The sequence below is a fragment of the Pelodiscus sinensis genome, chromosome 26, assembly GCF_052426305.1.
Source record: "Pelodiscus sinensis isolate ZL-2025 chromosome 26, ASM5242630v1, whole genome shotgun sequence".
NCBI lineage: Eukaryota > Metazoa > Chordata > Testudines > Trionychidae > Pelodiscus > Pelodiscus sinensis.
The window spans coordinates 8,567,319-8,586,848 of NC_143077.1; the positions used below are offsets into that span (position 1 = coordinate 8,567,319).

At 38.9% G+C, this 19,530-nt stretch overlaps 1 protein-coding gene across 2 annotated transcripts in view; it reads left to right on the forward strand.

Moving 5' to 3' along the window:
* AGO3 (argonaute RISC catalytic component 3) overlaps positions 1 to 19,530 on the forward strand; it is an 80,696-nt gene that overhangs the window by 35,616 nt on the left and 25,550 nt on the right. Inside the window, exons 4-14 of one of the 2 annotated variants that reach the window (XM_075908840.2) lie at positions 1,422 to 1,630; positions 3,046 to 3,182; positions 12,099 to 12,233; positions 13,108 to 13,209; positions 14,427 to 14,514; positions 14,676 to 14,823; positions 15,599 to 15,718; positions 17,735 to 17,857; positions 18,092 to 18,225; positions 18,756 to 18,940; positions 19,229 to 19,388. In XM_075908840.2, coding sequence (XP_075764955.1) covers positions 1,422 to 1,630; positions 3,046 to 3,182; positions 12,099 to 12,233; positions 13,108 to 13,209; positions 14,427 to 14,514; positions 14,676 to 14,823; positions 15,599 to 15,718; positions 17,735 to 17,857; positions 18,092 to 18,225; positions 18,756 to 18,940; positions 19,229 to 19,388 — 1,541 coding nt within the window. The remainder of the gene's footprint in view (positions 1 to 1,421; positions 1,631 to 3,045; positions 3,183 to 12,098; positions 12,234 to 13,107; positions 13,210 to 14,426; positions 14,515 to 14,675; positions 14,824 to 15,598; positions 15,719 to 17,734; positions 17,858 to 18,091; positions 18,226 to 18,755; positions 18,941 to 19,228; positions 19,389 to 19,530) is intronic. The other variant, XM_075908841.2, reaches the window with a different exon arrangement.

Genomic DNA, 19,530 nt, shown 5'->3' on the forward strand with positions numbered 1-19,530 from the left:
GTCTTCTCAGTAAATAAATCAAAAGCTTCAGAGGAATTGCAGAGTTAGTCTGTAACTAGAAAAACTTAAACAACGAGTAGTCTAAAACAAAAGGAAAAACTATGTAGCACTTTAAAGACTAACAAGATGGTTTAATAGGTGATGAGCTTTCATGGGCCAGACCCACTTCCTTGCTTTTGTTTTAGCAAGATCAGACTAACACGGCTACCTCTCTATTACTATTCAACGAATACTCTGGTGGCACCTTAAAGACTAACAAAACATGGAGATGGTGTCTTAAGAAGTGGGTTGTGCCCACAAATGCTTATGATACCATCTACATATTTTGTTAGTCTTTAAGGTGCTACTAGACTATTCATTGTTTTTAAGTTTTTCAGTAAATAATGTTCATATTCATTATATTTCTATATTGAGATTTCCTATTAAATACTCAATTTCACAACATTTACTTTGAAGCTTTTGTGATACTTGCTGTCAAGACCCTTCGTACCTTATCTAAGTATGTGTGATGTTTTTACATTGTTATTTGTATTTGGAACACTTTTAATATTTGTATTGGTGACAGTATTATTAAACATTCACAAATAGGTTTTCAAGTTAAAATTCTTTTAAGATGAGTTTATAGTTACTGTCAACACATAAACATATGGGTTACTTAGTTAAGGTGACACATGCAGCCAGAAGTAGTAGGGTTTTTTTAAACCAAAGCCCAAGTTATTTTAAAATAACTGTTTTCTAGAATAATTAATATTTTTAGGAATTCACATATATTTTCCTAGGTTTATCTCCTCTCAGCCAAATCCAAAACCTTGGCTTGTAATCTGTTCTGAATCTGTTTTAATCAGTGTGTGTTTCACTAGACATCATAAATCATGTTCAGAGATAGTGGTATAGGCTGCCAGGGGCAAAGAGGAAAAAGGTTAGTCTACTCTACGGCATGTTTATAGCTGCAGTAGCATAGAAATTTAAAATAAAAAGTTTCCTTCTCTTTCCCTCCCTTCTGCAGGGCAAGGAAATAGTACTGCAGAGTGTGATACCTATGCTGGCAGAGTGAGAGAACAATTCTTTTTAAGCAGTTGCTCACATAGCTCAAAACATTAACTGTTGACAGGATCTTGATCTCTGTTAGTTTTAGATTAAATCCAAGAGCTGCTGAAAAGTATCATCATCACTTTAAACTTCTATCCACCCACTTTATATGGTTCGCCTTCCTCATTTCAGATCTCTCCTTCTACTTTCCCATCCCTACCAAATAAAACCAAAAATATTCCTTCTCCCCAGTTTTGACTTGATATTGTAGATAGGTAGGACAGATGTAGGCTAACAGTCTGACCGAGAAAATGTCAGTTTAGTAAAGATCTTTGTATCTCATTTTCCTTTTAAAGAGCTCTTGTGTTCTGCTCCCCCATTACCTTCAACAGGTAGATTTGGATGTAACATTACCAGGAGAAGGTGGAAAAGATCGTCCCTTCAAGGTGTCAATAAAGTTTGTTTCTCGGGTGAGCTGGCACTTGCTGCATGAAGTTTTGACAGGAAGAACCTTGCCTGAGCCTCTGGAATTAGACAAACCAATCAGCACTAACCCTGTTCATGCTGTTGATGTGGTGCTACGACACCTGCCCTCCATGAAGTAGGTTCTCTAATCTTTGTTCCCTCTCTCCCATTAGCCTCTTTTCAATTTTGGGGTGACGTCCATTCATATTTTTTGCACAAACATGGTAGTAGGGAAATTGATTCAGCCATTCCCTACATGGAATTTGTTTTACTAATAGGCCTGGAAAGATTCCTGTGCTGAGTCAATTGAAGCTAATATTATGTAAGTGTAAATATTTGTGCAGGCAGATCAGACTCAGAATTGGTAATATCAAAGACTTTCCATGGTGGATTATTCAAGACAGTATCTTCCCCCAAAAATCTGTTAAGGCCATGAGATGCTTGTTCTGGATCGTCAAGCCAAGTTTAAGAATTCTGAAACAAAGAAAGGATTGCAATATATTATATCACTGCATCTTTTGTGTACTCCAGTTTAGTGGTGATTCCATGTAACTTGTGATGTGCCTTATCTGAAAGCATGTGAGTTTTTAATTAATTGACATTTTACAGAACTGCAACTTCATGTTTTGATTAAACAGTTGGGATTATTTTTCTGTAACAGTATCTGTTTTTCTCGTTTTAGAATTCTAACATTTTTAGGGAGGCCAGTCTAATTAGGATATAAATTTTGCTGTAACTATGTACTGGAGGTTTCTTTATCTTTTAAAGTTTGAGTATTGATTTCAGACACAAGGGCAGTTTTCTCTTATGCAGATTGAAATTAAATACATCGATGAAACATATCTGTAACTTGCCAAAATTATCTTGTGGATTTATGGAACTAAAGTCCTTCAGCTGTCCCAAATTCTAGAGAAACATGAATGCTAATGACCTTTACACTACTGTCATCCAAGCTGAGTGGTTATACTCTGAGAGGTTATTGCACAACTATTATTCATCCTAAATGCCAACATAACTTTTTTTCAATTTTTGCTTACACCAAGCTTTAGTCAATAGAAAATTAATTGGTCGACCTGACTAAAAATGTATCAGTTTGGTAAAACATACCCACTTTCATGCTAGTCCAAAAGGATATCTGAAAGAGTGGATCCAGTATACACCAAACAGTATTTTGTAGAGTCATCCTGCCAATCATTATTTGTGCTGCAGTCAAGATCATGCTTCACCTGAAATTAAATCATCGTTTCAGATCATGTAATGTTTAGGTTTTAATTTGCTCCAAAAATCACAAATAGCTGTCATTTAAAAAATGTAATGCTTGCTTTGACTAAAATTAAAAACACCATGATAGAAACAGGGATATACAGAACGTTACGCTCAAAATCATAGCTATATCTTGCTGTATTTTGTGAAATGTGACTTTTTATTGAATAGATATTGACATATCAATACAACTTACTGTGAGATGGAATAGTAGTCCTTGTTAAATACTCACATGGAAGGCAGTATCAAATGCAGATGGCTACTCTTATTTTTTATTTTTTTTAATAGGTATACCCCAGTGGGCCGATCCTTTTTCTCTGCTCCAGAGGGCTATGATCACCCTTTGGGAGGGGGCAGAGAAGTATGGTTTGGGTTCCATCAGTCTGTTCGGCCTGCCATGTGGAAAATGATGCTTAATATTGACGGTAAGTAAATGATTTGTGTATAATAGAGGTAAGGAATGAAAAAGGCTACCTTATAGGTATAAAAATGTCTGTGCTGTTCAATTAACTTGTGTATATCTTACTTTAATTATAGAATAGTACATTTCATTTACGGGAATAGATGTCATAATTTGTGGAACAAAAGGATTTAATTGTGGGAACCTATCAGTTCCCAAATTTAACTTTTCTGTCTGCTATAAATTAAAAAATTAAGCTTAAAGTTTATAACTAAAATATTCATGCACATATTCTTAAAAAAGACAAGAAATTAATTTTTGTATATTTAGTTATTTTATTTAAATGTAGAGTTGCTATAAGATACATAAGCAGATTTGGCTGTCACCTGAAAAGCTATTTCTAAAACACGTAAATGGCTGAGTTTGAAGATTCCGCAGCCTCTTATTCTACAATCATTAGAGCATAATTTTTTTTACTTGATTGAAGACTATTGTAACTTGGCCATAAGACTTCCTTTATAGTTGTGTGTTTATAATTATAAATATTACAAAATTACTACCAGACAGTTCATTTGCAATGGAATTCAGTTTTTTGACTTTTCTTGCAAAGATTATTATGAAGCCCTTGTATTTGTATATCTGGATTTGCCGTCAAAGTTTAATCACTTGACTAAAAGCTGGTTGGTTTAATCAAGAAAGAAGAAGTGTGTTAATCTTTTATGTAGAGGAAATATATCACCAGTACATGGGCAAGGAATTTGTGGAAAAGAGTTGTTAGTGCCTCGACAAACCACTTAAGAGTATGACACCTTACAGACTTCAGTATAAATAAATTATTCAGTAGTAGCTGTTAGGTTTGATCTAATCTATCTAGTTAGATGAAGAGATCGGTTATTTGTTTATATTGATCTAGTTGAGATTGGCATTCTGTGGCTAATCAGAGCAGTTCTTCAGCACAGACGGCTTCTGAGAACAGTTGGTGTACTTGCCAGACAGAATATTCTACAGACTACAAGGATGTAAGCATTCATCTCAAGTACTTGAATTTAAAGCATTTTAAAGGAACATGTTCTTTCTTTTTTAAGGGCTCTGGCTGAAAATGGCTTGTGCTACTTAATCTACTTGAACTAATTTGCCAGTTTCTTGTGGCCATTGATCAACACATCATGCAAACGTTTTAATATCTTCCATGCTGAAAATTTGCCTTGATAATATCCTCATACACACACTGAACTCCAGGTTTGACTGACTTCATATAGGGATAAAGTTACAGGCCTGAAAATACTCTTAAGTAGTATAAAATGCAACATCCCATCTGCTAAGCAACAGGGGTGTGTCTGTATGCATTGCCCAGTCCTCTGTACTGGATCCCCACTCGGTTCTGTCTCCTGATATTTAAAGCTTTCTGGGATTTTTATTTCTCATGACAGCTACATTTCATTGGAACCGTAAAACTGTTGACCAATAGGAAAAGCTTCATGAGTGCAGAAGACACTCTGGACAAATTGGACTGAGACTGTGGAACTGCTAGTTTTAGGTGGTGCTTTGTACTCCAAGACTAGTGCTGTTAGAATTTTCTAATAGTTTTAAGCTTTTCACTTAATAGCAATACATAATGTAAACCTTTAATTGTGCTAGCTATATGATGCAGTAATTCAATAGAAAACTTTATTTTTTGCACTTTACTTATTATGATACTGATTTCATCATGGCAATATTAATTTGGTAATGATAGTGTTAAATAGGTTTTAGCAAAATATTGCAACTAAGAGGAATTATTTTTCCCAATTAGGCAAACACAAATTAAAAATAAGAGGGAAAGAGAAGCAATACTCAGTTACAGCCAGATCTGGATTGTTGCAGCTCTGAGCTGAGATTGAAACTAGTACAATTTTTTGAGCAGTCAGGAATGCCACAAGTGTTCCATTAGGTTGGATGCTCAGTTACTTTGATAGATGGTGTTTTTGTAGGGGTGTTAAACTGTATTTGTGTAAACATGTAACCTCTGAAATTACTTGCTTACACAAATAAGTGCATTTTAGCAGTTACAGTTTTACAAACCAGGGGGCAAGGGTACAGGGTGGAGGCTGATGCTTGAAGGGAGATGACGCCAGTCAGCTTCACAGCAGCCAGTAAATGTGGGGAAGCGGTTTGAAAGCCAGCTCCTTTGTGTACCATCTCCCGTCTGCCCCCTCCTTCTCCACATTCCTGCCTCTGTGGTAGGCAAGTACTGTAGTAAGCAGTGGAAGTGTTTGGTAATGCTGCTAGACAATATTGACCTCCTGTGGTTCAGCAAATTCTCTGATTTGGCACTAAGCCCTGTCCTGAGGGTGCCGGACTAGAGAGGTTCAACCTGTACCAATGAGCAAGCTTTTCAGTTAAATGACCCACTTGTAATACAAGGATATTTCTGACAGTAAAGCTTACGTAATAGCTTTTAATTATTTTTCATTTGGGGACCCCTAAAACATTTCAACTGGAATAGCAAACCTTTTTGGAAATCTTAGAAATAGTTTGAAAACCCCAGGGGTCCATGGCCCACAGGTTGAAAAGCAGTGGTCCAAACTCAGTTATTGCATTGTTCACATTAGCTGAGATCTTTCTGAATTTATAGCTATTTAGTAGCTAAGACATATTACAAAAAATGCCAGTATTTCAAAAAAGATGTGCGGTGACTCAATGTGTTGAGTCTAAAGTACATCATATTCCTCTCCTGCACTTGTTGACATATATAGGAGATGCCAATAGTCTAATACCACACAAGCTCTGTTTAAGTTAAGCTATATGCTGTGTTAGCTATAGGTTGTTTTAGCTATACGCAGTGCCTGCCTCAGTATAATTCTAGTGGTGGTTACAATAGGGCAGAGAATTCTGAGGTTTTGTTATAGAATCACAGAAAGTCTCTGCTGTTCAAGAGATTTGGCAGTTTTTCAGAGAGACCTTATTACGGGCACAAGAGCAAACTACCCCACTGCATAGGAAAGTATTGGAAGAGACCACCCTGGATTAATCAGGATATTTTCAGTGATCTAAAAATAAGGGAGGGAAAAGTCCTACAAAAAGTAAAAACTGGGTCAAATTAAAAAAGATAAATATGAACAAATCACACAAGTGTGGTGGGGTATTAGGCTAAGGCACAAAATGAGATCAAACTAGAGACATAAAGGGTAACAAGAAAACATTCTACAAATACATTAGAAGCAAGAGGAAGACCAAGAACAGGATAGGACTGTTACTTAATGAAGAGGATAAATAACGGAAAATGTGGAAATGGCAGAGTTGCTTAATGATTTCTTAGATTCAGTTTTAATCAAGAAGGTTGGTGGTGATTGGATGTCTAACATAATGAATGCCAGTGAAAATGAGGTAGAATCAGATACTAAAATAGGAAAAGAATAAGCTAAAAATTACGTAGACAAATTAGATTTCTTTTAGTCATCAGGACCTGATGAAATGCATCCTAGAATACTCAGCCTGATTGAAGAGTTATCTGAGCCATTCGCTATTATATCTCTCTATATGTAAAGTTTTTCCTGCTGGCGCAACAGAATGATGTCAACAAGCTCTCTGGCCACAAAAGTGGCCAGAGAGCATGGAGTTGGAGAGCATAGCAAGCAGAGGACTCAGCCCCCTAGTATTTGTAGTCCTGAAATATGGGAGAGATTTCAGAAGACTGGAAAAGAGAAAATATAGGGTGCATTTATAAAAAGGGAAATAAGGACAACCTAGGAAACCACAGACCATTCAGCTTAACTTTTGTACCAGGAACAATAATGGAGTAAATAATTAAGGAATTAATTTGCAAATATCTAGAAGAGAATAAGGTGGTAAGTAACAGCATGGATTTTTTCAAGAACATATATCAAACCAACCTGATAGCTTTCTTTGACAGAATAGCAAGCCTTGTGGATAGAGGAAAAACAGTAATGTGGTATATCTTGACTTACTAAAGCTATTGATGCTGTCTTGTATGACCTTCTCATAAATAAACTAGAGAAATGCAGCCTAGATGGAGCTATCATCAGATTGGATGCAAAACTGGTTGAAAAATGGTTCACCGAGAGTAATCATCAATGCTTCACAGTAGGGGTGTCTACGTGTAGTCAACTATACAATTAACTGATAAGCCTAGGCTTATCAGTTAATCTTCTCGACTACATGTCTCTTCGCTCCCCCATACAGAGGCTAAGGGGGGTGGGGCGGGGAGCAGGAGCCCGTGCTATCAGTGGCAGCAGCAGGTGGGGAGTAGGGGAGGCTGCTTCGCATCCCATGGAACAGCCTCTGTCCACAGCAAGCTTGGGTTCGCTGCGGGCAGAGGCTGCTTTGTGGCAGCAGCCTTTGTCCATGTTGGGCTCCCAGCTCTCCATGAACAGAGGCTGTTTTGCATCCCGCAGAGCAGCCTCTGTCTGTGGGGAGCTTGGATGCCCCCACAAACAGGTGCTGCCACCCCACGCTGCCTCTATGAGAGGAGGCAGCACAGGTGGCAGGCAGCTGGTCTGTGCGTGGAGCTGGTTTTTAAATCGATTCCCTTCGCAGACCGGCTCCTTTTGCCACCCCACGCTGCTGCCTCTGATACAGCGTGAGTTGGCCGGGGGCTCCCTGGGAGTGACTGGCTGCCACCCCTGTCCCTGGGAACTATTGAATAGTTGTGTAACCGCAAAGATTTCATGCGGTTACACGACTATTCAGTTACTCAATATCTAACATCCCTTGTTCATGGTCATGCTGGAAGGGCATAATGACATGTCCTGTAAGGGTCAGTTTTGGGTCTGATTCTGTTCAATATCTTAATTGAAGATTTAGGTAACAGCATAGAGCATACACTTACAAAGTTTGCAGATGATACCAAGCTGAGAGGGTTTGCAAGTGCTTTGAAGGATAGGATTAAAATTCAAATCAAGTGAACAAATTGGAGAAATGGTCTGAATAGGAGAAAATGCAATAAGGACAAATGTAAAATGCTCCTCTTAGGTAAGAACAATCAAGTTGCACTCATACAAAATGGAAAATAACTTCCTAGGAATGGATCGGGGTCGGGGGAGAGTGGACGTGTGATAGTGGGCCACAACTTAAATATGAGTTAACACTGTAACTCTTGCAAAACAAATGAACAAATAGAATTCAGGACTTTATTAGTAGGAGTGTCATAGGCAAGACACAAGAAGTAATTCTTCCACTCTGTCCTGTGCTGAATAGGCCTTGACTGGAATATTGTGTCCAGTTCTTGGGTGCCACATTTGAGAAAAGACGTGGACAAATTGGAGAAGATTAAAAAAAGAGCAACAAAAATTATTAAACAATTAAAAAAGTTGACCTGTGAGGAAACCTGGTAAAAACTGATTTATTTAGCCTGGAGCAGAGAAAACTGAAAGGGGATATAATTGTTTTAAAGTATCTAAAATGTTGTTATAAGCAGGAGTGAGGAACAGCTATTCCTAATCTCTGAGGACAGAACAAAAAGCAATGATCTTAAATGTTTGTGTTGGACATTTGGAGAAACTTCCTAACTGTCAGGGTGGTTAAGCACTAGAATAAATTCTCTAGGGAGGTTGTGGAATCTTTGTCATTGGAGATTTTTAAAAGCAGGTTAGACACACACCTGTCAGAAGTGATCTAGATACTACTAGCTTGTGCCATGAGTGCAGAGGACTGGACTAAATCATCTCTTGAGGTCCTTTCCAATCTTAAAATTCTGTACAGAACTTCTTGAAAAAGGAGCAATGAAAAATTGATCCCTCTCTTTTTTTCTTCTCTTCTCTTGTATGGTGGGATTTAGTGCTGTAGCAAGAGGGAGTAGTTCCCTGTAAATCCATTGTACCCAACTAAAACTACCTTTTTAAAGCAGTTAGTTCTGATGTGGCTATTGGTTGAAAAGCAAAGTGAAATTACAGTTATTTTAGTTTTCTCAACAGTGCATGCTGCTTATTGAGTAGAGACTAGATTGTTTGCTGATGTAAAGAAAATCATTTTAATCCACACAGACAATGACTCTTGCATTTTGTTGTTTTTTGTAAAGTAAGGTTTCCCCATCAGCATGGAATAAGGTCTCTGTAGCTATGTTTGGCTTTTTTTATCTTCTTGGTAGAAACTATTCAATTCAATTCTAGCGAAGATTCACATTAAGGTGAAATTTCTAAATAGAAATCATTTGACTTTTTTAACCCCCAAATTATGGGAAGATGATTTTCCTAATTTGGTTTGAGACTAAAGATTAAATCGACAATCAAATTATTGGAGTTTGTTTTGATCATTTACATCATGCAAGGTGTTCTGCAAAATGTCAGTTTCACAAATGTGGTTACCATGGAGATGAACCACAGTTCCCCAGTTGTTGGGGGAGTAAGCTATTTGTGTTCATTTAGTAATTGACATTAGTACGTGTCGGCTAGAGTTTGTCATACAAAGTTGGCAGCCTACTGGTGTGACGCATATCTGAAGAATTTTGTTGTATTTGTATGGGAGATGTTTGGTCTTTGTTATGAGACCTGGGAACTTTATAAACTACTAGTTAACTGTTTCATAGTCAAATGTGTATGTGGTAGGTGTTTTTTGTTTCATTTTTGCTTTTTGTTTTGCTGTTTAAAGGTTGAAGTGTATTGCTCTGTCTCTTTATATTCGTCCTCAATTGAATGAAGGTATGGACTAAGCTAATAGCACCACCTAAAGTTAATTTTTCCATGCACTGAATGAGGCAAAGCTTTCATGGAAAAAATACTGCACCATAGTGCATTATTCCTCAAATACAGGCTTTTATTGAAGCTACTGCCTTCTGGGCTGTCATTGGTTGGTGGGGGAAAGCAGTGGCCCCTCCCTGGTGCTCCTAGAAACACTGCCTTGGTGCTGGTTGCTGAGGCTGCCATCAGGGGGTGGGACCTGGAGACACCAGGGGCACAACTGGTGGGAGGAGGAAGCAGCCAGTGGGTTCCCCACTTTCCCGGAGGCAGTGAGACTCAGACTTTGAAATGTAAGGCAAGTCGACAGGAGAGTTTCTCCCACTGAATCCCCAAAAACTTGAACTAAGGTACAGCAGCTCCAGTTATGGTATTCACACAGCTGGAGTTGTGTACCTTAGGTTGTCATTTCCCTTTTAGAAGCACCAGTTCCCAACTTTTTTGTTAATTCCAATGGACTTTGTGTCAGCAACATGCTGAAATCTTTTACACCCTAACTAAGGACAAAGTCCAGTGCCTGTGGCATCAGAGTCCAGTAACTAAAAAATTAGCTGTTTGTGATGGTAGAGAGATGGAGAATAAGGGCAAGGGAAAACCTCCATTTCTGAAATTCCACCATCCCAAGATAACTGCAGCTGTTACTTCTGGCTGTTGGATATATATTGCTGTGGTGTCCAACGAGTTCTGAAGCAGTATAGCAAACAAGCCACACTCAATCAGACAAATTGTTACATGTGGCTAGTGTGTTGGACACACTATTGGATAAGAACCTAGAGAAACATTTAGAATTTAGGAGTCTTCTTGCTGGTGCGGACAGAATTCAGTATTGATATAATTTCCTAGACTGTTACGAGGTCTGATCTTTTACGTCTTTGGTCAGATCATAGAACTGGAAGGGACCTTAAGATGTCATCGAGTCCAGTCCCCTGCCCTAATGGCAGAACCAAGCACCGTCTAGATCATTCCTGACAGGCAATTGTCTACCCTGCTCTTAAATATCTCCAGTGATGGAGATTCCACAGCTTCCCCCCTAAGCAATTTATTCCAGTGTTTAACCACCCTGACAGGAAGTTTTTCCTAATGTCCAACCTAAACCTCCCTTGCTACAGTTTAAGCCCATTGCTTCTTGTCCTGTCCTCAGAGGCCAAGGAGAATTTTTTTTCTCCTCCCTCCTTGTAACACCCATTTAGATACTTGAAAACCATTATCATATCCCTTCTCAATCTTCTCTGTTCCAAACAAAACAAGCCCAATTCTTTCAGTCTTCCCTCATAGCTCATGTTTTCTAGATCTTCAGTCATTTGTGTTGCTCTTCTCTGGACCTTCTCCAATTTTTCCATATCTTTCTCGCAGTGTTGTGCCCAGAACTGGACACAATACTCCAATTGAGGCCTAATCAGCACAGAGTAGAGTGAAAGAATGCCTTTTCGTGTCTTGCAACACTCCTGTTAATGCCTCCCAGAATCATGTTTGCTTTTTTTTTTTCCTAACAGTGTTACGCTGTTGCCTCATATTTAGCTTGTGGCCCACTATGACCCCTAAATCCCTTTCAGCAGTACTCTTTCCTGGACAGTTGCTTCACATTCTGTATGTAGGTTTCTTCCTAAGTGAAGTATTTTGTATTTGTCCTTATTAAATTTCATCCTCGTTTTCCTATTGCTTCATGTCCTTGAAAAGCACCTCTTTTTATGTACACAAGCTGAACCACACATTAAGACAAGAAATGCAGGAAAATCTTTTATAGTCTAAACATTATTTAGAGAGTATAGAATCCGTTTATTCTAATTACAATTTGACTAGGTCACGACACTCTTTCAACGCGCTTTTGGATCGTCAATGAGCTGTTGGTTGGTCATGAGCTTGCTTCTACATTTTATCCAGAAGACAGCATCTTCAACAGAGGAGTGTCCTTACCCACCATCTTCTTTATTTTTGGCTTCAGAAGGAAGGGTTTCATAATTTGGAACAACAACACTTCCATAAACATGTTGTGTTTGAGTGACATCCTTTAAATTCTGATGTACTCAAGGTTGTCTTCCCAAGAACTAAGCTAGAATACAGCATGATGATGTATGGTTGCAGACCTTAATATCTTGATTGCACAATACTTAGCTGTCATGAAACCTTCAAATATGTTTTGAAGAAAACTACGTGCTACAAAGCATACACTTGGATCTCACTTTGAACTAAAAATCAGTTCATTTGTTTGAGTCTTTGGCTTCCCAACATGGTTATTTGCTTCCTTCATGGTTTTTTTTTCCTCTCCCTAGTTTCTGCCACTGCCTTCTACAAAGCACAACCTGTAATTCAATTCATGTGTGAAGTTCTCGACATTCATAACATTGATGAACAACCAAGACCTCTGACTGATTCTCATCGGGTAAAATTCACCAAAGAGATAAAGGGTGAGTGGAAAGTTATCACTAATCAACATGGAACAGATTGTATCTAATGTGCTCAGAAGGTTAATTATGATAGACACATTGATTGAAATGTTCAGAATTAATGTAACATGGATCAAAAGCAAATGTCCAAAATAATTTCAATATTTACTACCTTTAGATCCAAAATTAATAAATGAGGCATGGCTCTTTAAACTGTATGCAGAGCCCAACAAAGATGAAATACTAGATAAACTCTGACATTTAAAAGGTAAAATAGTGACTGCTTATGATAATAAATATACCAAAGCAATCACATTAGTGGATGGCTGACTCTTATTTGGGAGAAATATTATTTAGGAGTCACTTTATTAATGTCAGTGGTACCCACACTACTGCTGCTATTTAAATGCTGAGGCAAAGAAAATATATTGGTTTCCAAAGCTGAAGTCATTGGATGACAATATTTTATTACTATGATTTTATATCCATTGCAACTAATCAGGGATAGCTCAATGGTATTTGCCCAGTTTAAGCGGTGGCTTAATTCCATCTTGAAGAACTAAATTAGTTGGTGGCAGTTTGGTTTGTTTCACTATGTACACTACTTTGGTGTCTGCTTTTATGTTTCTTTGCATTCTAGTGTATAGAATAATTTGCAGCAGGATTAAGACCTTGTCAGGAGAGTTTGAGCAGAATCTTCCCTGAATTTTTTTTTCTGTCACTTGCTGCAAGAGTTTATTCTATTTAAGAACCAATCAGTTAAAAAAAAATTAAGGTACAGCCAGTCAGACCCCTGTGTTTGTAAAATCAAGAAATTATTTTAAAACCGTACCTTTAATGGATAAATTATTTTGTAAACTGGCTCAAACAAATCTTTTTGTTTTAAATCAGTCAGAATGCAGCATGTCTAACTGTACAGTGAGCAGCTGTCACTCTACTTCACCAACACATCTCAGTCATTGTAATAGAAATAGCCACTGTAAGAAAACACTGCAAGGTAAATTAACCTTGGTTGTTAATATTTATTTGTATTATAGTAGTACTTAGGGGGCCCAACTACCTAAGATCAGAGCACCATTGTGCTAGTCACTGTGAAAATATATATATATATAGTAAGAGACAGTACCTGCCCTGAAGAGATTTCAATCCTAAATGACAACAAGATGGTCAGAGGGGAAACAGTCTGAGAGGTGAAGTGACTTTCACAGTGTCAGAGTAGCTCACTGGGAATAGAACCCAGGTCTCCTGAGTCCCAGTCCAGTATCTTATTTATTGGACTCTATTACTGCCTCACCCATTTTTCATGTCCCTGGAGGGAAAGAGAGTGCCTATCCTATGACACTGCCATCACAATATTATTTTTATGTAAATATCAACTTTGTATTGTTATCAGAAATTAAGAGTAGAGTTAACTTGGATTACCACAAGAGTTCTGTGAATTTCCTAGCTGGATACCATGGAATAGCATTGATAAATTCATGCTAATTGTGCAATCCATTTCTGTAACCATGATGCAAAAGAAGATAGAAAGCATATAGAGTCAAGATTCTGCACATACTTAAAGAGCATGGTCTAGCTCTTAACTTCAGTTTCTCAAGACTGCACAAAAAACAAGAAAAATCTCTAAGATTTATAAATATTGATGTTGCAATGAAAATGAAGCAAGTTAGTCAAAATACTGATTAAAGCTAATTGGTACAAGTGAGAAAAATCACTTAGAAAAGTAACTTTTAAACTATATTACTTAACCTGTGGTACAGATATGGTTCCACAGTCGTAGGGTGCATTGGTATTGGTCACCGTGGGCAAAAAGTGCATTGCTGCCCTTTAGGAACCTGAACAGAAGAGTGTATTTTGAATCCATACTTCAGTCTCCATGAGGCCAGTCTCACTTATTTTAAAGTTAGTGTAACAGCTTTAATTGGAATAATAAATTACTTTGAATTGCATGTATTGTAGTTGGGATTTATTTTTAAAAGAAACTCATGATTCTCCACTATTAGAAATATTTAAAAATGAAACCTCTTAAATGAAAGTCAGAAATCACATAAAGCATTAAATGCAGAACGTGAGAGTTTCTAACGTGATTTTAAAAATTGTTCTATCTAGTTGATGCTCTAGAGGTGCTTAACTCTAGTGTGTGTGTGTGCGTGTGTGTGTGTGTGTACTTATATTTGTTGCAAGACATTCGTTTTTCTTATTGCTTTCATACAGGTCTCAAGGTTGAAGTGACTCACTGTGGAACAATGAGACGGAAATACCGTGTTTGTAATGTAACAAGGAGACCTGCCAGTCATCAAACGTAAGCAGGGATTTGTCAGAGTAGAGAACATGTAGCATCTTGTTTGCTCTAACATCAAATACTGGAGGGACAGAGCGTTTATTAAAATCATTTTGTGAGATTCTGGTAATTAAACTTTCATTGCTATTTTGACTAAAATTCTTGTGGCGTCTCTTTTTCAGCTTCCCTTTACAGTTAGAAAATGGCCAAACAGTTGAGAGAACGGTAGCACAGTACTTCAGAGAGAAGTATAACCTCCAGCTGAAATATCCTCATCTACCTTGTCTACAAGTGGGACAGGAGCAGAAACATACTTACCTGCCTCTAGAAGTAATGATTCTGATAATTTGGTCTTTTAGTCCAGTTGCTTCATTTTGCTAAATTTCTATTGTGCAATATAAGCAGTTTAGCATATTTGTATATGTCGGGGGTGGCCAACCCGTGGCTCGCAAGCTGCATGTGGCTCTTCCGCGCCTCCTCTTCCCCCACCCCCAAAGTGCAGCTCATGAAGCCTCCCCCGCAGCTTGCAAATCTGCTCCTCCACTCCTAGAAACAGCCCCTGGTTCCCTATGATCACCGGGGCAAGGGAACCGTCTGGTGTGGTGATTCAAAATGGTGCCGAGATGGCAGCAGCCGACGGGATGTGGTAAAAAAGGCTGGTCTTTTCTTTAAAGGGACAGTGTCCTTCTCCCCCCCCCCCCCTTTTAACTCAACCCTGGGGGTCTGATGGGGAGCTATTCCTTTTTTTTTTTCCTCAACAAAAATTGCTCGAAATTTTTTTTCTGATGCAGTTCTTTGCATTTTTTTTCTGCCATTGTTTCAGCTCTTTTCGTTTAATGGGTTGTCCACCCCTGGTATATGTATTATAATTCTTTTGTTGTTACTGCTTTGATCTTACTACAGATCAAGGTAAACTTTAAACCAGACAGTCTCTTCCTTTTTAAAATATGGATATCGATCATGTCATTATGAAAAATAGATTTCACAATCAGCTACGTTTATAGAGTAATTTTGCACATAGTCATTCCATAATTCCCTGTGTAATAGGAATGCTACATTTATAAAGGCTACAATTGTATCTGACAACTTTTTTCCCCCCTCAAAGGTATGTAACATTGTGGCCGGTCAGCGATGTATCAAGAAGCTAACGGACAATCAGACATCAACTATGATAAAAGCAACAGCAAGATCTGCACCAGATAGACAAGAGGAAATTAGCAGATTGGTTAGTTTGTAGTTTTTGTATCAGAGGACTAGCATCTTCATTTTCACTAAACTGTGTTGCATTTGTGAAGACAATGACATTTCTCTGTACAAAGACCCTGTCTCTATTCTTTGCTAAAGCCTCTTACTGTATTCAGACAAATGTCCTAAAGCTTCTGCTCTGATGACTCCTATAATCCCTCCCATTGAATAGAATATTTAGGTCAAGTGTTCAGGCCAAACCCCTGTTGCATAATTGTTACATCCCACATGGGTACTAAAACCTGTTTTGGTACCTCCCTGCTTGATTTTATTAACAATTTAATTAAAGAGATCTCTAATTAAAGGATTAGAGATGAGGTCTGAGCCCAGGACTGAAACGTTGGAATGCCTGTGTTTTAGTCATGGACTTTGTCCTGGCTACTTTATACCAGATTTAGCAAAGCACTGAAACATACTCTTAACATTTAGCCGCTGAGGTTTCCCTTATCTACCTCCTGCTATTCCCATATATTCAAGCACCTCTCAATCTTTAACTTTCAACATTGTTATGAAGTAGAGACGTACTATTATCCCTATTTTGCAGATGGAGGGAGCTAGTGTACATAGACTAAATAACTTGGTTAAAGTTCCACAGGAAGCTGAAACTTTCTCATATCCAGGCAAGCATCCTAGCTAATGAGCAGCATTCATCCTCAAATGAATGCTAAATAGCGTGTGTGTGTGTGTGTGTGTGTGTGTGTGTCAATCAGGGGGGCACACAAGGGATCCTGTGCACCTAAATGCCATGGGTGGAAGAGGCAAGGGCCTGGCCACTCCCTTCCTCCCCCCCCCCACTCTTCAGCTGTGGGGGTTGGGAGTGGGGAAAGCAGCGCAACAGCCCCAGCTTGCTGTGCGCCTCTGGCTGTGTTGCTTGGAGGAGTGGTGGGACTGCTCTGCACACACCCGCAGGAAGTGGAGCAATGCAGTCAGCAGGGAGCAAAGCAGCCTGGAGCCATGTTCTTACGCTTCCCCCATCACTGCTGGTGAGTGGAGGAGGGCATGGTGGCCCCTCCACTTCCAGCGTTGCGCCCTCCCCCCCCCAGTCCTGCTAGTCCCCCAGACCGCATCATTTAGGGGGCAGCAGGTTGGGAGAAGAGGCGGGGTCAGGGGCAGAGGATAGTTATCCCAGCCCTTCTCCAGGCTAGGAAGGGGGATGGTATGGATGGTGGGGCCCCCTCTTCTTAGTCGCCTCTGCTAATTAGCACCACTTGACAGTCCTGTGGGTTCCCCCGCGCGCCCCCCCCCCCTTTCTGCCTGCCTGAGCCAGCCTTTCTAAACACACATTAACATTTTCCTGGCTTATAACTGTTCGGGTATAAAATGTTGGAAGTATCGGGTTTCATCTGAATAACTGCACAAAAAAATTAAAGGATAACATCTATTTGGAAAAGGTGCTTTAATACACGATATTCTCTTGAGTGCTAATAATCAAACAGAACTGAAGGCAGTTGGGTTTTCATAACCTAGTTTGTCCTTCACGCTGAGGGTAGGAAAAAATGTTTTGATGAATACCATGACTATGCATATTATGCTGAAACACCAAGTGGCCATATTCACACAGACTTAGTGATCTAATAGTAATATTGCATTTTTCAAATAACAGTAAAATTTCACATTGTACTTGCAAGCAATGTACAGAATGGAGATGACAATATATGATGAACTGGTACTTTTCTACTTTAGGAAGATAATTAGATTTACTTAAAATTTGGTTTGAAGCAGCATTGTCATGCATACTAGATGCTTTTCAGTACAATACACTTTTTATCCAAAAAGTGCAGCAAAAATTAAGTAAATTGGTATTGGGGTAGCTTAAAGGAATGAGTAAAATTTCATGTCCTGGGGCAAGTGGTTTGAATGAGAGTTTTGGCATGTGATCCTTAGTTTTTGCTGTTAGTGAAAAGGAGGACACTTATCAGAATACTTGTGCAACTTATTTATAGATGCAGATTAAAAATTCAACAGTTTTTGTAACATGGAAACTTCTTTTCCCCAGGTAAGAAGTGCAAATTATGATGCAGATCCATTTGTTCAAGAGTTTCAGTTTAAAGTACGGGATGAGATGGCTCATGTGACAGGACGTGTACTTCCAGCTCCAATGTTGCAGTATGGAGGACGGGTGAGACTCTTGGGGGTTTGTGTCTGTATCTTGCTGTACGATACATTTTATGTGATTCACCATCTAGAACTGAACACTTTGGGACAGCTCAGTTCCCTTGTGTTGCAGCACCTGAGAACTTGAGCCACATGCCTTGTGTTTCAAGGGGTGTTTACTTAAAATAGAAAATAGTGGGGTGTGTTTTCTCAGTGTTTCAATCATTTTAATAACAGCGTATTTCTTTTATCTCCATAGAATCGAACAGTGGCAACCCCAAGCCATGGTGTCTGGGATATGCGAGGGAAACAGTTTCACACTGGTGTTGAGATCAAAATGTGGGCCATAGCTTGCTTTGCAACACAGAGACAATGCAGAGAAGAAATACTGAAGTAAGGCATGTCATAGTTGAGGCATTGTGCTGTTCCTTTAGTGAACCCATCATTCTCAAAATTCTGATAAGGCCGTTGCTACATATTCAATGCCCATTCTAGCCTAGAGTTAAGGCTGGGGTAGGTGTTTGAGTTGGAATGAAAAACTACTTTTTCTCTTCTGTGTCAGAGCTTGGGAAATCTACCCATCCTTGCTGCTGAAACTGTACCTGTGTACTGTGGTGTTAATGGTTTCTCCTTCTGTGATCTGGCTACAGTGGGGCACACTACTTCCATTGTTTGTTTAAACCACACCTTATGGATTCTTAACACCCTTTAAAGTCTGTCCTTTCTAACTTTTCATAATAGTATTTTAAGGCTGTCACAGCCCTTATAATCAGAACGCAGTCCTTTTATAAGAGCCTGTCAGCACTGTATGTTTAATTGATCTAAAAGGGTTTCCTTTGAACAGCATGCATTGTTTCCTCTCCCCTTTCACTTTGGCTGCTAGATATGGATGCTGTTTTGTAAACTCTGGTCTCTTTCATTAGGGGATTTACAGATCAGCTACGCAAGATTTCAAAGGATGCAGGGATGCCAATCCAAGGCCAGCCATGTTTTTGCAAATATGCACAGGGTGCGGATAGCGTGGAGCCGATGTTCCGACACCTGAAAAACACCTATTCAGGGCTCCAACTCATCATCGTCATCCTGCCAGGAAAAACACCTGTGTACGGTAAGGGAGTAACATATGGGAAAGTATAGGTTTTTGCTCAAGTATTCTAGCTAATGTACTTGCCCCTCAGTTTGTAAGATGTTGAATTCTAGTCATCTGAAACCAGGTGTTTTTTTATAAGCTATAATAAATGGGAAGCTGGTCAAGGCATGCTTTTGTATTAGAAGTTGATAGGGCGGAATGTAACTCTGACTAATAGTAGCCGTGTTCCATTTCCTGCCTGAATTGCAAACAAGTTTAAAAATCTTAATACATTGTTTAAAAATTACATTAATGCTTACTTCTCAGCGGAGGTGAAACGTGTGGGAGATACGCTGTTGGGGATGGCCACACAGTGCGTTCAAGTCAAGAATGTCATAAAAACATCTCCTCAGACTCTCTCAAACCTGTGCCTAAAGATTAATGTTAAATTAGGAGGAATCAACAACATTCTTGTACCTCATCAACGGTAAGAATCTCTAAAGAGGGCCACTTTGGGTTTTATTTTTATGTCTGTTTTCAGTTTGATATTTAACATCCAAAATTAACTTTTGGAAAGGGGGTTAAGTGCAAAATGGTGTGTTCTCTATGGAACCAAAGATACTGCTCTT